The following is a 26,700-nucleotide window of genomic DNA, read 5'->3' on the forward strand; positions in this document are numbered from 1 at the left end:
GGTGCTGGGACAGTCAAAGCCAAAGTGTCACAGCTCCAGCTGTGTGTGGGCACCTGCCCATGGTGGCCAGAGTGGGGTTGCCTCCAAACCCCACTGCAGCCACCTGGAGGATCTGCAGCTGGCTCGGGACTCTTGAATGCAGTTGCAAGTTTGCTCTTTGGGCCTTGTGGGAACTGAAAAAGCAGAATCAATCCTACAAACTCTAACAGTCAGCATTCTACCTCTGTGAACTGATAGATCCTCAGTGGCAGCAGCTCCCACTGCTGCTTTTGAGGAAATCATCCCATACCTCAGAATAATCACTGTGCTCAGAATACTCCTTTTGCCTCTTCCAAAAAGCAGCTTGTGTCATTTCAAACATGATCCTTTAGTAGGGCATTACCATGCATGAGTCTGTTATCACTGCTTCTTGTCACCTTGGGCATCACAGTAATTCCCAGGTTTTGCTAAGCTTGGGGAACACAGTCCAGGTCACCCTCATCTGTCTTGAAATAAAATGTCACAACAGCCCTGACAGATGAGTTTAGTGATCAATTCTTTTAAGTCCTTTTCTATTTCTAATATGTGTTTAATTTCAAAAACAAGCTTATCAGAAACCCTGAGTTCCTGATCCTATTTAAATCAGCTAAGTATTTCTAAATATTTGCTACAAGAGGTCTCCATCTCTTAGTTGATAAAGATTCAGGCAGAATGAGGTTTGAACTTTTCTTCTTAAGAAGTTCCTAGTCCTTTGTACTAAAGAAGAGCATTTTCACATTACTGAAAGAGAATGCCCAAATGCTTCAGCTGACAAGACTTAAATATGTTTACTTTTAGTCTGGAACATACCATTGAATTTCGGACAATCAAGTTTCCTGTTTAGCTGGTTTTCAGGTGGAACTGGACACTTAAGTTTGGATCTGTGCTTTTCAGTATTAGCTGAAACATTTTGACTTCAAAGGCACAGAATTGCATGTATAAAGATTCCACACTGGTACCCTGCAGACAGATCTAAAGGTTATTAGCTCAAACTAATCTTGTTTCTAGTTGGGAGTTGAGTCACGCTTGGTTGGCAGAGCATGGGCAGGACAAATTTCAGTTCCTTAGATGAACACAAATCCTACAGGTGTGACTCTCTTTAGGCCTACATAAAGGAATTACCAAGGCTGCCCTGGCTAATTTGTGGGGGAATACAGCATATTGTTAAAATAATTGGGATTTTTTCCTAATTTAATCCTAGATTGAGAGTCCAGTCCCAAAATCTCTGGGAAATTCACACCAGCTTTTTTTTAAAATGTTCATAATCCGTTTCTTCAGCTTTAAACTGCTTGTATATCAAAGCAGCAAGAAATAGCATATACAGATAATTTGTCCCTCAGTTTGGGGATGGGAAAGAAAAACCTCTGAGTAAAACAAAATCCTGAACCACTGCAGCTAGTTCCTCATTGCTACATTTCTTCCAGTTAAAAAGTATGAGACATTTCAATTGAGCTCCAAGTGTCTCCCAGCAATACATGAAAGAATAACAAGGGAGGAAAGCTAACAGCCAGTTTCCTGCTAGGCAGAATTTCACAATAATTTCAGCGTTTGGGCAGATGGTAATCTAACATAGTTTTAGGCTTACTTTTCTTTCTGTGTAACCAAGTGACATTTAACCAATTAGAGTGTATTAAAGGGTTAGAAAACCTGGCCTGCTTTCTTGCAGCCTAATGGTAAAATCCTAAACACTGTATTTTGAAAAGTACCATCTAATCTGAGAATCTCAGAGTATGCATTTCCTCTTGCATTCTACAGAATGAATCACCATGCTGAGAAGAGTTTGTAACTTTAACCTGCAGTTTTGTTTTGTTCCTGATCATTGTTATTACACATGCTGGAAAATGTATGGATTTCCTGAGACAACTGCATATGTAATCTTGCTCAAAATTATTTTAGACAGTATGCAAAAACTTGTTTTTCACAAAATATTTATGAAGTTCTAGGCAGGCCTTTTTTCCCCATGTGTAGATAAAGATACTAAGAGGTGGTGACTAATTTATTTGACAAGACTTATTAAACAGGCAGTACCAGAACAAACCCAAGAAAAAGGAGTTCTGTTTTCTAGGTCCAATGTTAGTCAACCTTACTTCAGCTTTCTAACCAGCTTTCAGGACCCCATGCAGATGGCTTTTCCAGTTCAGGTTTCATATTGTTATTCAGTCCTTTAAATATTACCATTTCCACCATAGGAAAAAAAAAAAGAAATAAAGCGGTCTAGGGGACAGAGAGAAAGTGTCTTTGGGGCCTTTCCCCTGCATATTAATAAATCTGTGTCCTAAATATCCTTCTGTATATATCAGCCCTAGAGGCTGGACACTTCCGAATATAAAATAAATGCAGCACAAGCGACCGGATTAAACAAACATTTTCTAAATACAGTAATAAAACAAACACACTGGGACATTTCACTAGAAAAAGCATGAAAGGCAGTAAGTAAAAAACTACTTGAGATCCTGCTGGAAACATTTTAAAAATTGAGGGGTTCAGTGTTTTAAAAGGAGCAGAGAGGAAAGAGACCTCATGACCATTAGTTCAAATGAAACCTGAGTAATTATTTTTTTTACTTTTATTGATTTGACATCTTTTTGGGAGTCTACATTAATTTGTCTTGAGATGAGTCTTGCCAGAAGGCTTTGTGAATGCATGGACCACAGAATGAAATACCTTTTTGTTCCTGGAAGTGATTACCTGACTTTTGAGGTGCTTTGAGGCTGAGGCACTATCCTTACAATATTTTCTAGGTGCTGAGCAGAAATGTTAATCCTGCCCAACATCACTAAGAATGTCTTTTTCTCTGATTCTTAAAAGACCTTGTCACAGCACAGGCAAACTTTGCGCCTCACTGACAGAAAAAACAGAGCTGACTGATGTTAGCCCTTTCTTTTATAGGAGCCATTACTGACTCAGAGTTTTTCCCAGACTCTCAGGGATCGTTAGTCACCACTAATCTTGCCCTATTTGATAGATTTCTGGGCTCAGAAAGTCCCTGTTTGGAACTCACTCTGTGCTTTCCCAGAAAAGTTTTGGAAATCTCTCAACTTCCTTCTCTGAGCAGCCAGCCTCAAAAAAATCTTCATTTGAGGGCAGTTACTTCTGCTTGTACTCTGATTGTCCCAAGTTCTATTCTTTTTTCCCAGTTTCTTTCAAAATGTCAAAAACCTCAGTAAGAGCTGAGTATGCACATGCTGTGGAGGAGACATCTCTTGGCAATAAACTCTAAAAAGCAGCAACTTGTTTTCTAGGCTGTCAGTCACAAAACAGAGTTTCCAGATCAGCAGATAACACAGTGCAGAGCAGCTTCATGTTCAGACTTGTGCAGATATTTACCTGCCATGGAAGAATAAATCTGAATAGGTTTTGAGCATTTGCACTTAGAAGAGAAGAGCTCTCTGATGGCCAAGTGACCATGGGATTTGGGCAGGAGTGGGTGTTCAAACACTGTTTGTCAAGAGCCTTTTGGTTTGGCATAGGAGGTGTTACAGAGTGGTTTTCCATGTGCTTAGCATGGCAGCAGTTGCCTCAGTTCTTGTGTGCTATTCAGCACATCTTCACTCTGCAAAATTTGAGCCTCATTGAGACTTGGCCATCTCTCACAGATTTGTCCTGACTAGAAGTTTGGTTCTGTTTTGAAACTACTTAATTGATTGTCAAGGAACTACCATAATAATAAATAACAAATGTCTGTAGACATGCCCAAAATGCCTGCTCCAGGATTTATGTCAGTGGTTTACCTATGGCCCAACCTAGCAATTAACCTGCAGACTCCAATTAAGACAAACCCACCAAGGTCTCAGGCAGAGTCTGCTCCTGGGATGTGCAAATGGAGAAATGCTGAGGCAAGATTTTTACAACTGAAGCAGTGTCACTTCTCTCCAAGTCAACATACAGACTGTCCCAGAGGCAAGGATGAAACCCAGGGTGATCTGGGATGTTCACGAGCTCCTCAAGTCTTTAGCAGATGTCAGGATCTCTGGTCTGCAGCCAGAGAGGTCAAAATTACTTGTTGCCTGTCTGCCAGCCTCATGGGAGAAGCCAGTGGGCTGGGGAATCTGGAGTTCTGGAAGAGATATCTCTCTCTGCAGCTCCAGGACAGCCACAAGTTTGGGTAGGATAAAGGGAAGGGTATAAGAAGGCAGAAAAAGTTGCTGGAACAAAGTAAGCCAATAAACATGAATTCTTTGGCACTCCTCCGTGTCCTGTCTGGCCCTCTTGGCTGTGTATTTCTACAATTTTAAAAATTAATAGCAGCACTGCCTTCCTTCCCAAGCCTTTGAGGCTTTTTTTTTTTCTATGTGCACACAATTCCATGTGTTTTTAAAAGTGGGAAGGGAGGCATTTGGGGTTTGTAGGAGAAAATCCCACGGTTTCATCTGTGAGAATCTGCCTCCTATTTGATGAGCTCTCCCCGCTCTCTGCTGCACAGAGTTGCTGTTCCAGCTGGCCATTGTGGCCACTGGAGGTTGCAGGGAGAAGGATGTTAGTGAGGTGGTTGTGTAGGAAGGTTTTGTGTAGCAGGACCCAAATTCAAAGTGGAGTCTTATCAGTGAATATGTTATGCAAAGGACAGGTCACTGGGGAACTGGTTAAGAACAACCTGTGATGTGAAGAAAGCAAATTATTACTTTTTGCAGCAATTTGTAAGGCATTAAATAAAAATCTGTAATTGCAGCTGAAAGCATCACTTTGTCTCCCTCTTATATTTTTTTCCCTGTATGAACATGTCTGTGACACCCTGCTCAGTGACATGTGACATTGTGGCTTTTGTGTCCAGTCACTGGTAGGAAGTGGTTCAACATAACCATCTGGGAGAGCTTCTCTCCAATTTTGATAATAGAGGGAAAAGTTAACTGGGCTGCCATAAAATAAATAAAGAGAGGAGAAAAAGGAAACCCCAGTGCCTTTTATTAAGAAGGAACAGATGTAGAGCCATAGCAGCCTGCCAGCTAGGTCAAGTCATATCAAATATTGTGGTTGTTTTCTTGTAGCCTGATCCTCCTTTTGAACTCTCTTTCAGCAATGAAGTTGTAAGGAATGAATTAAAGAAGCTGCCAGCCCTTCCAACACCAGCGCTGAAGGAGCATCCTTCCCTCGCTTACTGGTAATGTGTCACTGTCCTTGTGCAGGACCTGGCTCTGGCAGTGGGGTCCGACAGTGGAATGGGAAGCAGAAATTCCTGCCCCCTGCCTCTGGGTCTGTCACTGACTCATTGCATGGCTTAACACAAGTAGAGCTACCATCCTGGGCCTCAGTTTCCCCATCTGCCAAATGCCTGGCCAAAACTCCACTGTAAGTGTGCAAATGTCCAGATGAAATCTGGAGGCCTAATGTACCATTTACTTTCACAGCACTTTGCATTTGTGAAAGAGTTTTCCCAGTTGGAAATGTCAATGTTTTGCACTGCCCTGTGTTGAATGATTCAGTTTCATCTTGTAAATCCTCTCTGTATGGCATAGCTGAATTCATTTTATATGAACTCAGTGTTTGGAGGTGGATGCTTGTTTGCTCTGTCTTTATTGCACTGAAAAATGAGCTGAAGGTAGGAGCAGGGTCACATTTAGATTTTGCATGCCACACACATAAATTCTTTGTGCCACCCTGCATATCCCTTTTATCTGTGCAAATAGGAAAGAATTTGAGGAAAGACTAATCATTAAAGGGGAGATCCTTTCATTCCATTTTCTGCTTGTTGCTCTTTCATGTTTGCCTTTAAAGCATTAGGCTGCAAGCCTGGGGGTTGGATTGAGCTTCTTTATCTGCTACTCTTTTCATTTCTGTATTTTGGTAATCTTGAGGATGGCAGGGGAAAACAAATCAGTTTGTAGGCTATGATGTCAGTCCTTCTCTTTGCCAAAAAGGTCATCCTCTTCCCCTAGCATGGCTACAATGGTGGAATTAACTGTACCTAATGTCAAGTCATAGGCAAGCTCATCGTGAGGTCTCCTAATCCCTTTCTGAGAATATAAGGAGACATTCAGAGTCCCCAGCAGATATTAGGATCACTGACACAATAACTGTGGATCATCACAATCTCCTGATATTTCTATCTAAGAACCAAATCAAATCTTCATGAAAAATGATAAATGTAGGCTGCCATCTCATTGAAGAAGAATGGTCTTCCTCTTAGGAGCATCTCTTTTTCCAAAAACTACTTCATACACTCAAAAGCAGTACATTTCCAGGTGGCCTAGCTGACTGACAGACTGGGAGCTCAAGCTGAAAGCCATCTCAAGAGGAGGAGTGGGAACAAGTAGGCACTGGCAGGAAAGGCAAATCTGACCCTTCAGCAACAACATGGCCTAAGGTCTTAATTAGGTGCCACATAGTGAGAGGAGCCATGTAAAATCCTCGTGCTCAGAATATGAGTATTTGCATTTATACACAAGGTACAGCACTTGCAGCTGTACTTAATTTTGTGGGGGGTCTCATGTGACTGAGAACAGGTCACAGGTTGGGAAGGTGGTGTTGCCAATGGAGTAATAAAATCAGAGGCTACAGTCCTGTGACTCCCTTGTGATTTCATGTCAGTAAGCAGGTCTAAAAGGCCTCTTTAACATTAGTAGTTCATTATTTTTTAATGACGGCTTTTTTCTAAACACCCTCTGAAACATTTAATGCTCTCAGGAAGCGTCTGTTGGTGAATTAGACAAAAAGCCTCAAAATTACAGATCAAACTTCAGTGGTCTAAGGGAGCAGATTTTTAAAACTGTGTTCTCTGACACTTCTTCACATCATATGCAGATTATGTACCAGATGCAGATTTTATCCAAACCTTTTCTGTGAGCAATCAGTTTTATTCTGCAGTTCTTCAGCGTGAGTGCAAGCAGTCACAAGTGAATATCCAGCTGTGGAAAGAAACTTTTCAAACATTAAAGATGGGATGAGTAATGGCTCTAATTAGTTTAAAACAGACAAACAAAAGAACTTGTACTGTATTTTTATCAGATGAAGTTGATTAAGAGATAATAAATTAGATAATCAAGTAAATACTGTGATACCTTTGGCAAGATGCTGTAAAAGATCTTCATAAAATAATACATTTCCATCACACGCCCTTAAAAAGCATCAGCTATTGCACCTACCAAATGTAGCAACACCTGTGGGATGAGTCCTGGATTCTTAGATTAGCACAGTTTGTGCCTCTGATTCCAGCTTCATGGAGTCTCCTGGTTCCATACTCTTGAAGCCTTTCCCTTCACTGTAATCTCTTGCAGCTCTCTCCAGGTTCAGAATAATCAGTTGCTCATCTTGTTCTCAAGCATCTTTTGGTATCTCTGATTACTGGTGAAGAAAGAAGGGGCTTTTTGGTGGGTTTGTTTCTTTTTCTTTTAAATGAAAACTGATCTTCTGGTCCTCCCACATAGTCCAGGAGTTGGGGCCCTGAGTTTTGATTTCTCTTGGCCATGTATGGAAACACAAAACCAATCACAGAGACTGGAGAGAACCTTTAGAAATGTGTTAACTCACAGTGCTCCTTTCCAGACACGTGTCATTGCATTTTACCTCATTTCAGATCCCCCCTAACAAGCCAGCCCAGTACTCAGTTGTCAGTAATAAGGCTGATATGAGGTGCAACAACACAAAAGTGAATGCTAGATTGGGATTTTCAACAGACCAGGGGGAAGATAGACTTCTCACAGGTTCCCACAGTCTTTGAATGTGAGCTTGTTTTAGCATCAGTGTTGCCAGAATACCCACCTCTGAAAACATCAGCTGAAAATCACTATTTAGTCATTTTCTCTGGTTCAACACAGACCTGAGGCCCTGGTCCAACTCTTGGTCCCTTGGCCTAAGAGGTGCTGGTGGCTTCAGAGGGACAGTATAGGACTACAAATAAAGACATTATTTGTTCAATAATGTATTCAAAATGGAAAAGTCAGGTTAGAAACAGAATAACACTAAGGAACAGCAGTGAATGGACAGCTGTTTAAAACAGCTCAGTGTGCTGGGAAGAGAGGGAGGGAGCAACTCACTTTGAAAATCTGGATCTGATGATGAGAAACTCAAGGCCTGCCTTTGCTTGCACGTTGTCTGCTGTCCAGTTCTATAAGCTGCTGGGACAGGAGGGATTTCTTGTTACTTCTAAAGATCTTTATCAGAGTTGTCTGCTGCAGAATATTATCCATGTATTAATTTCTGCAGCTTTGGGGGGAATGTTTTATGAGCTGGCAAACAGACAGCAGTGCTTCGGCAGCCTCTGTGTCTCTGTCTCCACATTAGTTAAGCATCCTCTGCCAGCCCTGCACTGTGAATGAGTTTCTGTGTCACCAGCACAGCAACAAGGCATAGCAGGGGGGAGAGGAGATGTCAGCTGGTGGTCCCAGCAGTGTCCCAGCACTCTCCCAGCTGTCAGTAGCAGCATGGCAGCTGCCTGGAGATGAACAGCTGAAATTATAGGGGAGCATGTTTACAGACTCTGCTAATGCTCCTTCTGACCCCTGAATGATTTTGCTTGTTTTCCCTGGCATGTGTTGGGCTTAACCCCCCAACCCAGAGCTGGAGGCAGAAAGGAACCTCTGTGCTGGATGATCCTTCTTGCACAGGGCAGTGGAAGGAAAAGGAAGTTCAGAGAATTGTTAGAGGAGGGACTGTCACACAGTTTATTGTAACTGTGAATGTTTTTCCAGTGTGGACATTGCTATCTGAGCTAGGTGTCCTCAGCTCCCTTTGCAGAGAGAAGCAGCATAACCTCCTCCCAAGGAATCTGTCCAAAACAGATTGGATGAATTCTACTCTGGAGTCCATGTTTCTTTCCCCAGTGACAAGCCAGTGCTGCAGGAAGGTGAAAGGCCACAGATCCCACTCTTAAACATGGCTTGATTGATATTTTAGGCTTTATATTTTTTGTTCAAAGGAAAGAAGAAACAAAGGTGATACTTGCCTGGCACTTAACATCTGTAGACCACAAAACATTTTACTAAGAAACATCATCAGTACCCTGACAGAACAGTGGGGGTATAGCATTGCCTGCATTTGCTTAGAAGAACTGGAGAGAGCCTGGACTATCCCATATTTCTAGCATGGGTTAAAAACATAGCTCTTTGTCCTGCTGTTCAGGAAGGCTCCCTGACATCTGATCTGTCCTTTTGAAGGAAATGAGCCATCAATTGCCTTCCCTACCCAAGGAGTATGGCCTAGGAACGTATCAATTGTTTTATAATAAGAATTTGTAAGAAAGCAGAGCACATCAGGAATCACATTAAGTAATCAGCATGTCCAGGTACATCTACCCTTTCCTTGAATGGCAGCAATATGTGAGCTTGATCTGTGCAATAAACTGCAGAGTGGAAAATAAAACTAGGAGTGTTTTCCAGTGGAGAAACTCCATTATTTTCTGAGAAGTCACTCCTGGTTTGTTCCTGTCTGAGACAGAGGAATTGCATCCACATGTAATCATGGTTTTAAGAGGTAATTTCAAAGGGCTGTAAGCCCTCTCTGTCTATCTTTTTTATTAAGAATGATGTTTTTTGGAGATCTTCCAGTACTGAACACTCATGTAATTCAGTTATTGCTCCAAAAGTAATCCTGTTTATGATAATCATGGCAGGAAACCCAGGCTCTGCCTTCATGTGCACACCCATAACATCTGTGGTACTTGCTTGGATCAGTGTGCTGAATATGTTTCATAGCTGTAGAATTTAGAGATCATTTTCTAAGCATTAAAATGATTCTGAGGGATTTGATGGGAGAGCTGGACCATTCCTTTAACCATGTAATGTGTCACTGGCTCAGTCAGCACCCTGTTCCTGCTGTGGCCTGCTGATGGGACAGCTCTGAAAAGGGCTCTTTTATTTTTGTAGGGTGAATGGGGAAGCCACTTGGTGAGTGAGTAAGGAAAGCAGTTAAATAACCTCTCAGATAAACCACAGGCTTGTGAGGGAAAAGCTGGCCCTGCTGACAATCTGACACTGTCTCTGAATAGCACTTTGCTGCTTCACTGATGTTTCTGGTTTTCCTTTCTCTCTTCATTATTAGGGCTGCACAATCCTCAGCTTCCCTGTAGCTCTTCTTTCTAAAAGCTGTTGTGGCTTTGGAGATTCTGGCTCTCTCTCTAAAAGAGATTCTGTCCTTTCTGGCACAGGGGTGCAAATGGGGAAGGCAGCAATGAGAAGAAGATGCAGTCATGTTAAGCTGGGCTGGGGAAATGCTTTGCAGTCCTCCACAAAAGCCCCTATGGATATCTCTGAGCAGCCGTGGTGAGGTCATCTCCCATCATCCCACCCTGCTGTGCTCCTTCACACTGCCCAGCAATACAGCTGGCTTCAGTTCTGCCTGGGGAAGGATTACCACATGGTGGGCAGCTGAAAGGCTCCATTAGGGGATCCTGCTGGATCCAGGAAATGCAGGGAAGGAGGAATGCCAGTTCACATTGCCCTAAACCACCTGCAGCATGGTGGCATGGGATAGACACAGACACGGATGGAAGCTCATGCAGGGCCAGGTGGGTAGGGCACTAAGGTGGCATGAAGCTAGTTTAGGTTCCCCTCCTCTTGGTCTGGCAAGTTCTGTACAGAATCTCCAGGGGACTCAACAGATTCCCTGTCCTTGGGAATCAAAAATAAAATACAAAATAAAGAGCAAGAAATTGGTTTTAAACCTGAGGACTTCAGTGTTCTGTCATGCTAGTGCAGCAGAGCAGGTCCTGTGTGCATTACACTGGGACCTTGGCTTACCCTTTGCCATGCTGTGACCCTGCTAGCACAGCTGATTGTATGCACCAAATAGCTCTGCTGCCCATTCACTGGAGAAGAATGAGTGAAATTCTTTAAAAGTGAACTTACATGTGTCTCCCCATCTCTTATTTGGGTCATGCTGATCTCTCCTGGATTCTCCATCTCTACTGCTTATGGCACACACTCAGAATTGTTGTCTGACACAGAAGCCCACTGGTGTGGAACAGCCTCCATGGTTCACCTTGGAACACAGGATGACATAGTTCATGTCTGCCTAAAACATAAAATGATCTGGATCTAGTCTCCAAGGAGCTGTTGGAAATGGGCCCCAGCTCATGCCAGCTCCCAATGTTTGGCCAGGAGTTGTTGGGGGAATGAAAGTTAGTATAACTCTATAAAGTAAGCAAAGGCACATGAATACTTTAGGAGTAAAGAAACTCAAGTTTGAGTGCCCTGGAAATATCCCTTGTCACTGCTGCTATTATTGCCTCTGTGTACACTAGGAATTCCTGCTGAGAGAGATTGCTCCAGAGTACTTCCAATGGTGTACCTGCAGTGAGAAGGAACCTGTCAGTCTTAGGCTATGACTGCCACCAATTTCTGACAGTTCTGCCCATCTTTTAGGGGACATGATGGGCTTGAAAAGAAGTTACAGCAGTTAGGACAAAGCCGATCTTGAGCAGCTCCAACACAAATCTGTTTGCCCTCAGTGTAGTATTGTGGGTATCATTTGTGAGGAAGGAAAGGAATGCAGAAAGGAAAAAGTCTGCACAAGTGGGTATCATGTTTGTGAGGAAAAAGGGTTCTTCCAGACAACCAACTCTTAGAAAACCATTTTTATTCTCAGTCTGTGACTCCCCCTTTGTTTACCCTACTCTGCACCAAATGCCCCCATCTAATGGTTTTGCTTGGCAGCTTTTGATTCCATCAGTCAGTAGCTGTGTTAACAGAAGTATCTCTTCAGCTTTTGGCAAGATTTTTAGTCATGATAATGCCATTATATAAAACATCCAATTTTTTTTCCTTTCCAGTGAGGATCGAGTCATTGAACATTACAAGAAACTAAATGGTCAGACAAGAGGTCAAGCAATTGTGAAGTAAGTGAAACAAGAACGATTTCTTTGTGACCTTTGTTTTATTATGAAGTATTTCTTCATAATAAAATATACTTCATTATGAAGTATTATTTACAGAACTGTAAATACAATATGTAGCTATGCTTCCCATCTCATGCAATGCTTCATTTTAAAGTATATCTTGGCATAATTATTTACTTATCAAAGCTTTTTTTCAGATCATCCTCTCAGCTTCTCAGATGTGTTATTCTCTTCTGTGTTGTTTTGCAGCTACATGAGCATTGTAGAGTCCCTCCCAACGTACGGAGTGCATTATTACGCAGTAAAGGTACGTGCTACAAGAAGGTCCTTCCCTGAATTAAACTCTTGTTGGAGAGGGAGGGAGAGAGGTACAAACAGCCATCCTGCTCTCAGAATACAATACACTGCTACTAAAGTCTTGTTTCACTTCCTGAGGTAGGATAAACTTATTTCAGCTGTGTGTGCATGTTTAGTAAATACAGTTCCAAAGAGGAAAATCCTGTTCTTGGAGATAAAACTCCTGCAGTCCTATTGTGCTGGAGTGTTCAGCTCAGTCAGCAGCATGGCAATGCCAGTGAACCACCATCACCAAAGGGACAAGCCAGACATATCTCTGGCAGACAGTCATTTTTGTAGCTCCAAGAGGTCAGATCTTTCCCAGATGGCAGATCCATGAACACCTGTTTAGGGCCAGACATGACCTGCATACTGTAGCTCCCTGACATGAGATATGTAGATGGATACAGAGATTATACATCTTTTTAATGCCAGAACAGTCTTGTACTCCAGAGATAGGCAGCACATTCTCATCCCCAAACAGCTCTCCACTTCTGTGTGGACTTCATGCAGTTATTCATGCAGTTCCTCATTTCTTTTGTCTAATGATTTATCACGAAATTTTTCCAGCCTATTATTATTATTATTATTATTATTATTATTATTATTATTATTATTATTACTTCCTGACCAGCTTCATAGGTTTGGGGTTTTTTAAGTAGAGAAATCAATAAACATAGAAAGAAAGCTAGAGCCACATTCCCCAGAGCATATTCCCTCATTTATCACCCTGAAGTTTTGATGTGTTTCATCATTATCTCTGTGCACAGATCATATGGTTTTTCATACATCTGTAATGTCTTGTACACATGGGGTACTATAAAAACACAAATATATGACTGTACCTGTCTCAGGAGATATGTTTCTAGTCTATTCCTGCTAATAAGATGTAATAATAAAGCTATTATTATTTTGCAAAAAGCATTAGCCTCATCTTTTCTCAGAGGACAGGAGCATCCTTTGCATCTCTCCAGCACCCTTTTCATCCAGATCTCCTAGACAATTCTAGATCAAGAAAATCTAGTGGATTGGACTGGATGTTCAATACTGCAAAGACTTGAGAACTATTCCAGTGAGCTCCCCATGGTCAATAAGCAGCAGTGAGCACCAATGAGGCAGCAAATATTGCACATAATAGGGTTTGCTTCTGCCTGATGTGGGGGTTTGGTTTTGCTGTGTTTTACCCTGCCATTCTCTATCACATTAACAGAACAGATGTAATTTCATTGAGGACTTCAGCTCAGTAAATTGCAGAGACTGGGATCAGATATCAGCCATTACTCCATAAGGACATTTTATTGCACACTCAGACACAAAGCAGTTGGGTCTGAGCCTGTCAGACCTTATCACTTGGTAGCTCTCAGATCCCATTACTGCTGCATTTTCAAGACTAATGCTAAAATCCCTCCACATAATTCAAGTCAGCTGGGTGACTTGCTTTCCTTCCTCTCCAGTCTCTGAGTGTTCAGACTGAATAATTTACAGGGACAAGAAAGAGGATGCACCACTGCACAAGGGACCCGTGTCAAACCTCCTCAGCACCCCTGACAGCATTTTGAGTAACTTGATCACATGTGATGTATTTTAAATTGTTTTATCTGTCATGGCCAGAAGTGAAACAGATCTCTTCTAAACACTGTGGAGCTCTGTGACTTGCAGGAACTCAACAGGGGGAAATTTAACAACACCCATTCAAAGATATTACTTAGAAACAAATCTTCGTCTTGAGCAACAACACAGGAAATCTCCAGCATTTCCCCATCATATTCAATATTCAGTATAATTCCCTCTGTTTTCTCTTTCAGGACAAGCAGGGAATTCCATGGTGGTTAGGACTTAGCTACAAGGGGATTTTTCAATATGACTACCATGATAAAGTGAAACCAAGAAAGGTAAGTGTTTACTTTTCTACCAAGGTCTGGGCTTGCCACACATGTCATAGCTTGAGTCAAGGGTGTGATGTACACCAAATGCTGGCATTGATTCATGTGAATTTTGAAGGATGTTTGTTTTCTCCCAAACTTGTCTCAGTGTCTGCAAAGAATTAATGGACAAAAGTAGCTCATAATTTATTAAAAGTTGTGGGCTTTGGAGGAAATAAGTGTCACTTAATCTTGCAATTTATGTTTCTTTTTTGTGTGTTTCATAAGACACAGATGGTAACTCAAGGGCTGATCCTCTCAGGTGCTGGAGGCCTTCCATTCACTGACAATGGTGGACTGGGGCTGCTGAGCCAACCCTTGATGCTGTTTTGTCAAGCCATAAATGATCTGAGAGAGAAAGGGATGAAGAGACAGGAAAACTGCTTCCATTTATTACAAAAAGAAAATTGCATGATTTTCTCAGGACCAGCAGTACATTTGATAAGCAACAGTTTTCCTAACTGAAGAGTTAATGTCAAGGTAGCAGGGAAAGCTGACTTTCAACATATACATTTAAAAAAGGCATGGGAAGTTTTGATTCTTGACCTCAGCCTATGAGGGGGACCTGTGTGTTCTGATTTTCCCAAATAAAATGCCATCTAGTATAAAAAACCTCATCCCTGAGCACAAGCCCTGCAGGTGGGAATGTAGAGCCTGTTAGCAACACTGTTTGTTGCACTGCAGACCTGTGGAGACATCAGGAGGCAAGGCTTAGGCTGGCTTGCAGGCTGCAGAACTGGATGATTTGGAGCAACCAGGCAGCTCTTCTGTGGATGCAAAAGCTTCCACAGGGAATTTAGTTCTGTATTTGTCTTTGTATTGTTTCTGTACCAATTCTTCTTTCCCCTCCTCTGGTCACATTCAAGTTGGACACTGCCTGGTGCTCACAGACAGCATCTTCTATTAAAATGAACTAGAACTGAGGTTTTGGTAGAAAACTGAGCTGCTAAGGAGACAGCAAGAGACAATAGGTGCATCAATTAGCCTTTTATTCAGTGAAGGCTATTAATGGGGCTTTTATTCATGAAAAGGAAGGACAAGGAGTAAGGAGGTCTTCACAAAGACTAAAAGACACATGTCTTTGGGATCAATCATTACCTGCAGGGCAAGCCATCCTCACACATGGTAGTTTAGAACATGCCTAGGCTGGGTGTTTGCACCCACATATCTCCAGTAGTGCCAACCCCCCAGGGAAGACATGTACTTAAAAGATGCCTTCAAAAGTCTTAGGAATACAGACATTTCTTTGGAAGAAATTAGTGCCCTGCCATGACAGGGCTCAGCCTTTCACATGTTATAGCAATTACTGTCATCTCTCTTGGGATGAAAGGGTTGGTGCAGAGCATCAGTAGAAGGAGAGGAGAGATCAAGTGCTCTGACTGCATGAGAGGAAACACATTTCCACCAGAAGGGTCAAGCCTCCTTTCTCAGCTTTTCTACTTTCTCTTCTCAGCTCTTCAGGGTGATCTACTCTGTAGCATGGGTTTTGGAGCTTGATTAAATCTTCACCAGCCTCTCTGTGTCCCCACTAGGCTACCTCTACCACTCACACTGCACCACAAAGCAGGGGCTTTAGGCACCTCTGATCCTGCTTCTCCAAGTGTAACTCTAAAAAAATAGGCTGCTGGTTTTCTCTTTTTTGGGAATTAGTTTCTTTGGTCTCAGCAAATCCTGTATGAAATCCATCAGACCCAAAACAATGGTGCTGCCTTGTGTATAAACTACTCAGAACTGTGGCAGAAGTGGTCATTTATCTATGAGGAAAGGTTGGGTGGGAAGGGAAAGCAGGAATTTCCAGGCTTGGATCTGTCCATTGCCACAGTCCAGAGACCACAGCAGTGAAAAGACAGCCTAGATGAGCATTTCTCTGCTACATGATGCTTGCAAAGCCCATCTGTTGGCAGAGCTATTCCAAAATGAACAGCCTAAATCAGGGATGGGACTTGGACAGAGTAGCTGAGGCTTCATTATTTCTCCATGGAGTGATTTTACCTTCTGTGGAGCAAGTAAAAAGACTTCTTACCCTACACAGGTGGTAAAACCCCTCTGGCAAGAGCAGATCAAATGCTCAGTGAGGTGTAGTGTTTAATCCTCTTGCTAATTAGATTGTAAAATTGCACTTGATAACCCTGGTATCTGGGAGCAGCCTGCCATAGTATCTGATTCATTTCACTGCACCAGCATGTGCTGGTTCAAGTCTTTGCTGTGCAGATGGGAGGGGTAAACTTTACTGAACTTTCTGCAAGGTAAAATTAGTGGGGGAGGGGGAAAGAGATTATGGCTTTTCTGATCTTTAATATTTTGTTCCTGCACACTGCCGATGCCAGAAACAAATTGAAAACTTACAATGGAAAAATAAGTCTCCCTGGAAAAAACACAAGCAGAAAATTTTAGCAAGAAACCAGCTAAAATCAAGACATTTATATTAAGTGCATATAAAAACCTTACTTGCCTTATGAGGGAGATTGTAATGTTTTCCTACATGTCATCCTAGATAGAGTTCCATGTTTCTTGTGCTTGTGAGTAAAACTGTAACACACACTAAGCAGCTGAACCTGTCTCAGGCAATCCCATTAGCAGTCACTCAAAACCATGATTTCATTAAATTGCTGGAGTAAATCAGCCATGTGTCTCTAGAAAACTAACCAGGTTTGTCAGCAAGTTGAATGAGACTGGAGAGGGGAATTGAGGCTGATGCAGGGCCAGAACCTCATCCTGCTTGTGCTGTTCTCACTCAAGTTCTCCAGCATTACTGGGGATGCAGCTGAGATGGGGATCTGGCACCTAGTCCTGGGTGGTTCAGGTGGGAATGCAGGCCTATTAAACTGGAATGCAGTTGTACCTAGACTGCAGAGACTAATGTGTCTCTGTGTTTCTATTTTTATGTTCCTTCCTGCCTATACATGAATTTTGTGGAAGCCCTGAATCTACCCAAAGCCATCACTTTGAGGGTCATCCTTTTTCCTCTGTCTGTTGAGGACCAGCTCACAGACTCAGCAAACCCTGTCAAAAGTTTCCTCTTGAATGTTGCCTGTTGTAGTGCAAATTTGATCCCTATGAGTTATAATTTGCTGGCTGTTCATTCCTGGGTACAAAATAATTGCAGAAATTTTAGTATACTACACAAAATCCAACGCTCCAGCTGAACAAGAAGGGAGTATCAAGTGTGGAAAGATGGCTGCTGTCCTGCCAACCATATATTGAGGTATTCTGGATGCTGGGCTTGCAGAACCAGTGTCATTTGTGTAGAAGCAGCTCACAGCTTCCAGGGTGGACAGAATCCATTTCCCTCTATGTTAAACTTAGCTTCTACAGACGCTTTCTTGTGAAAAGACCAAACCCATCATTTTCAGTGAAGGGTCATTAGAGGGTTTTTTGCTTGAATTTCAGAGCCAAGGCATTGCAGCAGCCCAGTGTGAACATTTGTCTGTAAGTGCTGCGTGTCCATTTTAACCAGCACACAGGGATGTGACTGCACTCCATCCCCAGAGACTGCACAAAGAGCAGCAGTGTAGCCTGGAGCTGTGAGAGCTGCACACCCAAGTAGTAGCACCAGGCATATCTCTGTTGTTCTAGTGAGATATTCCCACTGATTTAAGAGCCCAAAGGCATTTTTTAGTGCAAACAGCTTAACAGTTAGTAAACAATTAACTCCAAACTGAAGAGTGAATGATTAACAAAGTCAGCCAAAGGACTTCCATATGGAAGATAAAAAGACAGAGAAAATGTTTAACTTATCAGCAAAAATAAAATTACCTTAAAGGAGAGTCTGGTAATGTTTAGTTGCTTAGTAAGAGATATGTCTATATAGTGTTATCTTATTCTCTTCTATAGAAAGCTAGTGGCAATGAAACCTAAAGTGAGCCTTTTTTCTCAGAGTCATAAACATTATCACTGCTTACATTATATGGTTACTGAAGAGAACCCAAAGGGAATAAAGATTTGTAGAAATAAGATCAAATGTGAGGCATCACAAAATTCAGCCATTCATGTAACTTGACAAAAAATTTCCTTGTGACAGCTACCAGTTTCTGCCATTTCTTCTCAGCATTACCCTTTCTCTGAGATTAAATGAAGCATGCTGTGAGAATGCTCTGTCACTTTCCATAAGGTCTATGCAACAGTCTTTGTGTTCTCATGACAAAGAATTTGATTTTTAGTTCTTAGTGTTGTCATGAATCCAAAGCAAAAGTTGGGTTGACTTCCCATTTAAACATGCAAACACAAGAGGTGAGTTGGACCCATCCTACCAAGCAACGCAGAGCACAAGTAAATTCAGTAGTTTTAAGGGTCTGATCAGAGAAAAATCACCAGTTTGTCAAAAGCATGAGCAAAGTAATCAGCACATTAATTGTGTCCAGAAAGTGAAAGATTGCTGTCCAATGCCACTTGGCCTTTTCCAAACAACAAGAGATAAAGTGAACTTTCCCAATTCCAGAGGCAAAATGAGATATTTACACAGGAGGAGCAATAGCCTAATTAAGAGCTGCTTTATTGCAGAACAAATAGATCCTCTCTGCTTTAGGGCATAATGCAGCATTGTCAAGTCAGTAATTGCATTGATGGAGTGGTTAAACTTGTGCTTCCTGTGGTGAAGGAATGACAGACCAGTAACTTAAAAAAAACCTAAAGTAAGCATTGATGTGAAAAGTACAGAAAGTAGTGAATGATGGGGAGGAGGAAGCTGACAAATTGCTCTCTGTCCTAAGTGATCACAGAACACAGGGAGAATCAAAAAGGCAAAAGAAACATGAAATTCAAATTAGTTACAGGAAGCCCAATTCCCTTGCACATCTCCTTGCCACGTGATACCATAGAGACAAAGAGCTCAGAAGGATTGAAGATAGCACTAAAAGTGTGACCTTCCATCCAGGGTTTGAACATTGGGTTGGTTATTTTCAGAGAGGATTTTGGGAGGGGTTATAAATCCTCATGTTCAAGGAGGGCGTTTGATTTGACACCAAGCTGGTTTCTGTTGTCAGAGGTATGGAGCATGTGTCTCACTCCTCTCACTGGCATGCTGCTGAGCCACAGGGTGTATTCAGAACAGGCTGGACTTTCTCTAAGGCATCCAGAATCAAGTGAGGTCAGAAAATGTATTGGACTCATGTTTCATTGGGCTCCTTGTCATTTCCTAGGATCTTTTCAAACACCTTTGCATTGCAGACAGGGATAGCAGATTTCAAATTTACAAATTATAAAAAACGAGCAGAAACCATTTCCAGGAAATACTAGTTTAAAAGCTCGTGGAGTCTCAGTGGCACTGCTGTAATAAATTATTCACTGTGATTAGCAGGCTGTGAAGGACTACCTGCTGACTCCTGCTCTGTGCTTTCATTTCTCTTCCCCTTGCTGATCCCTTGTGCTTCTTGGGTTATGGACTTGGCTGTAAACTGAACCAGTCTTCAGGTCACAGTGGGTTCAACTCATTTTATAGTGCAGTAATTCAGTCTTGGTTTAGTATTTGGAAATGTGGAGCATGGAAGGAGGGAGACATATACAAAGCAAGGTTCCTTACCACGCTGTTCCTTATCCTAGAGAGAGGTTGCTCACCCAATTTCTTTCCTTAAAACGTAATACCCACACCTGCAAACACTGAAAAGCAGGCACAGTTTAAAGCCTTTCCCTGCAGAAATGCCCTGTTCCATCCCCATAAGACAGGAGACCATGTTCTCAGCAGCACCTTTTTTTCTGCTGTCTGCTCTCAGTTTGGGTTTCTACCATCCAGCACCAGGCACTTCCCCTTTCAGCACCCACTACTCCCTGCCTTACCACTGTGCCAAAGAGCTGCCAAACACACTGGGAGCTGAATAAATGACATCAAAGCACACTGGGCTGGAAAGCAGGATTATGTCCCTGACACTGAGAACTTCCACAGGATTTGGCTGGACATGCCACTGGGCTGTGATTCAGTGAACATTTCTTTTGGCAGCAGTATCAGCTGCAGTGGCCTTCAGCACTCTCCTCCCCCATCACAATCCTGCCCCCACTGCTCGCTTCCTCCCCTGGGCCCCCTCCTCAGCCATCCTGGTATAGATGTGCAGTTGGGAAGGAAACTGCTCCAGAGAAGGGATTGACTGGTTTAGCATCACCCAGCCATAAAAAATGGTCACTCTCAACCTCGATCAGTTCCCAATCCCATTCACCATCTGACCCACAATCTGTATCCTACAGCAAAGCTGTAGAAGCTGGATATGGATATAGGCTGCATAAATCACTGCAGCCAGAGAAAGAAGCAGCCATTAACCTACACAGTAACTCTGTGGAGCAAGACAAGAGCTTCACAGCTCAGAACAAGTTGGAAGGAATTCAACTGCATGGAATTTGTCATGGTTGAACCAGGATGAATTAACAGTTGGATATAAGGTCATCATCCCCACTTTTTTCTCCCATAAAAGTTGGTTAAAAATTGCTTCAGTGTGTCTCCCAAACAGGGCTGATTTCAGACAGGTGAGGAGATTGTCTAGGTAAATGAACTTTTTAGAATCATGCAATAGTCATGTTCAGTTTCCATTAAGTAGGTAAATAAGTAGTTTTATCAACTGCAATGCTTGCAAACATTAATACATAGTCTTAGGCACTGCTGCTTTATAAAGAAACCAGCGCTGTTCTGGTGGTTTAGTGTGCTGTGGTGATACCATTAGACATATAGTTCCCAGGGTTTTCTGTGAGAATTTAAATTCAGAAAGGCTAGAGCATGACGTCCCATCCCATGATCTAGCCAAGTCAAGCCCATGGTTACCATTAAATATAGGAGTAGTCCCATCAAAATAAAACTCCCTTCTCTAAGCCCTTTGTCGTATTCGGGTCTTCAAGAGTGATTCTGTGTAAAAGCAGCAGCCAAGTCTTAAATGATTCTGCAGCACACAGCAGGAACTTCAACAAGATGCAAAGACAAATCGCTCCGACAGCACAAAGTGAAACAAATTGGACCTCAGAGCCCTGGAGTTAGGGTGGAGATCTGGAGAGAGATTGAAACCTCCTTGAGCCCTTATGCTTGGCTCTGAAGTGGTAGCAGGCTCCTCCACACCCCACCCTGCTCAGATGCTGTCTCTTAGCTCACCAGGGCTGTTCCAAAGGCTGGGCACTTTTACCATCAGATGAAGGCAGGCAGGGGTCCCATTACTCTGTGGTTGTGGCTTTGAGGCACCTTTGGGCAGGGGTCTGGGCAGGAGGCTCAGAAGGTTCACTGCAGCCATCACCATGAGAGTGGGATTGCTGCTGCTGCCATGGCACCCCTGTGCAGACACCCAGAATCATGGGAGTATTTTCAGTCACACAAATTACTGTGCAACGCCACAGCAGCATGGGATGGGAATGGTGATTCCTAAATTTTGGTTCCAAGACAGAGGTACTTCAGCCAAGCCACTGGAGAAGACATGAGGATCTTTAGGAGACAGAGTAGCAGTAATGGTGGGCAGTATAAACCCTTCTAGGGTGCCACAGCTGATTCATAGGCTACAGACTGGGCATCCTTTATCTAATACATGGTGCCAGAAAGGAGAGCTCTTCAGTGCAGAAGGATCCAGTCCTTTTGATGCCCTTTCAGAGAATAAAAGGGAGAAAGTTTAACTTAAACCAATCAGGGAAAAAAGATTCTTTGTAGATCTAGACACACACAGCATGGTGACAGCCATGCACAATCTAACAGCAGCTATCAGACATATATGTGCAGTGAAAGTGGATTTGGTTGTATATAAAGTCAAAGTCTAATCTCCCAGTCTGTGTACAGTTACAGACACAAATATCAAGTTGCATTTATTTAGACAAATAATGCTTTGTCCAAATAGCAGCTCTTCCCTCTGTGATCTAATGCTCTGCTGTCTCTCTGAGCCAATAAGCCACTTTGAAATTTAATAGTGAATTGTGTTTCCATAATGGAAATGAATGCAGAGTGGTTATTATATAGACCTAGATGCAATTTGTGTTTGTTCAAGCCAGAAATGTTTTCTGGGGTGGTGTGGTCCCACAAGAAAAAAGGATCTCAAATTGGACCAGAAATTGTTTTTCTGTTTGGCAAAAAAAAGAGGCCTGAAGCCTGAGGCGAAGAAGTAATTAGATAGTGAGCTGGGATTGCTGACAGACCACTGAAAGTCCCACTTAGCCAAGCCATTCTCTCATTCCATGAGGGAAGGGAGGACGGCAAGCCTCTGGGAAGATCATTGGTAGGGCTTTTCCCACATCAAATCACTCAGGAAATCTTTTCTTTTTTTTTTTTTTTCCTTGTTTTGAGAACCTAAATTAAAAAAAAAATACCCCAAACTAATAAAAATAAAGGAATGAATGGAAGTGTGGCAGGATGGAGGACTAAGTTATGGAGCAGTGGCATCCCCATCTCATGACCCAGGGGCACCCTCAGCAGTGGGTCACACTAATTCACAGGTGACAGCCCACGGAAATCTCTTGGTAAATCTGCCCCTGAAACAAGAGCCCATTTGTTTGAGCTAAGATGGTGCTGCTCTGCCTGGACCAAGTCCTTCCTCCTTCACTCTAACTAGTTTGACAGAGGTATGATTGATGGGAGCAGGGCTGGCTTGAGGCAGAACACAAATCCATGCCCGGAAACCATGGCCCCACTGAAATCACTGGGACAAAACTGCCATTGACTACTCTGGAGCTGTGATTTCCATAGAGTTTAAGGCCAAAAGGGACCTCTCACAACCTCCACTCTGACCTCCTGCATAACTCAGCTCCTAGAATTTAGCTTGCTGGTTTGTTCAGTGGAGGAAATTACATTTCCAAGGAGGAATTTTTTTTGTTACGTTTGTTTTGTCTTTAAGCTGCAGGACGAAAGACTTGGGAGTTTGTAGCTTCACTCATGCAAGCTGTGTGAAAATACTGTCATTGTTTTAGTTCCATTGTTTAATACCAGTTTTAGTATTCGGATGTCATCCAGTGCTGGCTCTTGCCCATAGTGTAGGCAAGGGAAGGGCTTGCATTGGGACTGTTAGAAATGCTCCACATTATTTCTCTGCCTTTCCTAAAAGCCATTCAGAGTATCCAGTCTGGATGCTAGTCCATGCATTGCATTTGGAGGGACGGCTGTTCCTGCTGCATAGTGTGATTTAACCAGGCATTAATCATCTAGGAAGTGGCAAGACTTGAAGGACTGGAAGGTGCCAAATAGGTCAGCAAGTCCAACAGCAATTACAGTTGATCATTTATTAGATCTTTAGAATCAAAGAAAAATATGGGTCAGAAATGCCTCTGGAGGTCTCTAGTCCAACCTCCTGCTAAAAGTTAAGCCACCTTCAGAGTTTGATCTGGTTACTCATGACCCTAGTGTTTGACCACTTGCACTGATTGTTTTGGGACTTGGGGTTTTAATTTATAGATCTTCTAATAATTTCCCTTGTGCAACCCTGCAGCCTGTGTGTGTTGCCTCTTATACTTTCACTGGGCACCTCTGAGCAAAGTCTGTCTCCACCTTCTTTGTAAATCCCCTTTGGGTCATAAAGCAGAGCTAACAGCAGGTTGATCCTCTATAGATTTCTGCAGATGATTTGATTCTGAACAGGCACCAAGCATGCTACCTGGAACCCTTGAGAGTGTGTGCATTCAGCCTGTGCCTCATCTCAGGTGATTCAGCACACAGAAAAGAGAAAGAAAATGAGACTCATGGCCTTTTATATTTGTTTTTTAAGAGACCAAATGCAAAATGGCTCCCATGTGCCCAGCCATAGTGCACATTCCCCAGTTCAGTACCAAGTCTGGCTCTCCTAGGCACAGCAGGCAGAAAACAGTATCAGGAATCCCGTACCCCAACCTCAGGATTTGGAATTATTCCAAAAGGTACCATCTGGGCATGTTTCTCTGAGTGCCATAGTCCAGAGAGCACTGTGCACCAGCCTCCAGTGCTGGCCTTAAGCAACCCCCTCTGTCCTGTGCCTGAGCTGAAGGGCAACACAGAGCAAGCAACCACCTCATTACTGCCAGGGGCTCCCAGATAAATGGCACAGCACTTCCACTGAATACTCCAGCAAGGCTCCCTGAGCACAAAGGGACAGAGCACAGCCCAGTGCCTAGCACAAACTCAGGTCCCCACACCTCTCCAGAAGTCCAGGTCACCCAGGCCATGAGTGACCAAGCCAGAAGCAATCCCTGATATTTCATTCACAAAAAAAACATTCCCTGGTTTATCACAAACCTCCATCATTTTTCAAATACTCTGACACTGACCCTACCTCCTGGTGTGTGCAAACTCCTCAGTACCAGCATGGTCAATAAAAATGGTAAAAAATCCTTCAGACCCACATGGCTGAAATGCATGCAGATCCCTGGGCCCCCTCTCCTCCAGGCTCAGCTTAATTACGGAGCAGCCAGCAAACCACAAGTGTGCTCACAAAAAGAGATTGCGTCTGAAGGGTTTTGACTGCAGCTCTTTGTAACTAGTCACAAACATCTGGTGCCTGGCAAGCTTGCCAGCCTCTTGGAAGGGCTTGCCAGCCTCTTGGAAGGGGTTTCCAGTGAGAAAATTCCTGTAGCTTGCACCTGAATTCTCCACAGCACACCGTGCAGCACTCAGATCTCTCTCCTGGCTCCTCTTCTAAGGTGCCAGCTTTGTAGAAGCCATTTCTGACACTGGTTTCCCCATCACGGCCTCCCCACCCACCCCAGCATGTTTTAAACAGTGCATGTGGGGAACAGTTACTCCCCTGAATGTTCACAAGTTAATAAGCAGTTTTTCAAATTCAAGTGATAGTGTCAGTTCCAGTTTTATTGGCTTGATGAAACAGAGATCATGGTGGGGACAGGCCCCTCAGAGGAGGAGGGAATAAGGGTAATTATTTTCTTAATATCTTAATTTCTCTTTTTCAAAGGGTAATTATTTTATTAATAAGGGTAATTATTTTCTCCTCTTTTACTAGCCCCTCTCACATGCATGTGTGAGTGTGCAGCTGTGCTCAAAAGCCAGTCTCATGGATACTTCCTTAAGTATCTGTTGAAGATTAAATCATCTCATGTGCAGCCTGTAATGATGGCCACTACCAAAAATTGTTCCCATCTGAAAGCTGCCCAGTGCTGCATGATCCAAAAGGAGCTGCTGACCTCAGAAGAGAACCCAGCAGGCAAACCACCACATCACAGACTTGGCCCTCTGCAGCACTGCTGATTGTCCCCTTGTCTGCGGGCACTGAGTGAAGGCAGCCACTCAAGGGCAGGGGAACTGTGCTCCAAGCTTGTGTTAATGATTGACATTCTCCTAAGTTCTAGTTCCAGTGTGTTTGGGGAGATGCTGTCCCAGTCTCTGCTGAAGTACTCTTTGTCAAAGGGTCGTTGCACCTCTGATGCAATCCCAGTAAAACCAATACAAATTGTCCCACCCACAGGTGCAGGCATTAGATTCAGCCCAGGAAATTAACTACAGGCAATCATAAGCCAAATAACCCAAAACCTGACCCAACCTCAGTGCAGGGAGAGGCAAACCTGCCATGAACATGTGTGCTTTGACTCAAACCAGCCCCAAAACCAGCATGCATCTGTTGTCACTGCATTTCCACAAGATCCTGTTGAAATTACGACCAGCTCCCTGCTGGGACTCTATTCCCCAGTGAAGGTTGCAAGCACCAGCGTGGTAAAAGGATCTTGATGGGTAAAAATTATGCTTCCATTTAGGAAGACCTACTAATGGCACCTCGTGCATCTGTCACTGCATTAACAACATCAATTTGAGACCATACATAAGGCGGGCAACTGGTGAAGGGAGCAGCTTGCTTACATTAGGACATCTGGCTGAAGGGGCACCTTTGGCTTTGTTTCTCTGGAGGGATTGTGATCAGCTAACAGGAAAGTGGATACTTTCTTGTGGGTATTCACATTTTTGCAGATTGGTTTCCTTTTCTATAGGAAGGGGGAGACCTCTCAGATCAATGTGGGAAAAAGGAGTGAGGCACTGTAGAATAATACTTGGGGAGCAGATAGAGCACAATTACAGCAATGGTAAAACACACATGTACTTTTGGGAGAGCAAAGCTATGGAATAAGAGACACAAACTTAGGTTGTGGGGTCACTTCCACCCCCTCCCTCCCAAGAGTCTGGATTTGCCTCCTTCTGCCAAAGAAAACAACAAAGCTAAATATAAAAATGCAGCAATCTGGGGAGCTGCTCCAGTGCCCAAAACGTAGGTGTCTAATGCTGTTTTAGGCACTGCTGGTGATCCAAGACATCTGCGTGGGGCTGGCAGATACAGCACAGGACCTATGTCAGGCTGCCTCCCACCAGAGGCAGCAGCCAGGGGCCAGGCAGGGAGCCCTGGGGCATGGAAAAGGGCACTCCATGCCTACATTTGGGCATCTGACCAGCTTCCCCAGAGCCCTGTGTGTTTGGACAGTTGGAGTTAATCATAGAAGAGAAACGAGAAACAGAGCTTCCCTTAGCAAACAGCACTGTGAGATTTGGTAGCAGAGAGGGTAAAATAGAAAAGGATCTGAGCACGGGGGACAGTTCAACAGAGACAGAGAAGGAGGATGGGCAGGACAGCATCCAAACAGAGCAGCTGCCAGCAGCTCAGGAAAGTTTCAAATTCCTTCTGCGCCACGCCGAAGTTTAGTCATAAATGACAACGGGGGACCTGGGGACAGAGGGGCATTTTCTGAAGGGTGTGATCTGTGGGCTTTTTAGATTCTTATGTGTTCCACATGTCTGAACGCCTCCCA

General features: G+C 43.2%; 1 protein-coding gene across 1 annotated transcript in view; it reads left to right on the forward strand.

Moving 5' to 3' along the window:
* Window positions 1–26,700, forward strand: part of FRMD4A (FERM domain containing 4A) — a 218,322-nt gene that overhangs the window by 148,011 nt on the left and 43,611 nt on the right. The window contains exons 8-11 of the mRNA XM_058804516.1: window positions 5,033–5,116; window positions 11,720–11,785; window positions 12,035–12,092; window positions 13,927–14,013. Coding sequence (XP_058660499.1) covers window positions 5,033–5,116; window positions 11,720–11,785; window positions 12,035–12,092; window positions 13,927–14,013 — 295 coding nt within the window. The remainder of the gene's footprint in view (window positions 1–5,032; window positions 5,117–11,719; window positions 11,786–12,034; window positions 12,093–13,926; window positions 14,014–26,700) is intronic.

Source organism: Ammospiza caudacuta, chromosome 5 (assembly GCF_027887145.1).
Source record: "Ammospiza caudacuta isolate bAmmCau1 chromosome 5, bAmmCau1.pri, whole genome shotgun sequence".
Taxonomy (NCBI): domain Eukaryota; kingdom Metazoa; phylum Chordata; class Aves; order Passeriformes; family Passerellidae; genus Ammospiza; species Ammospiza caudacuta.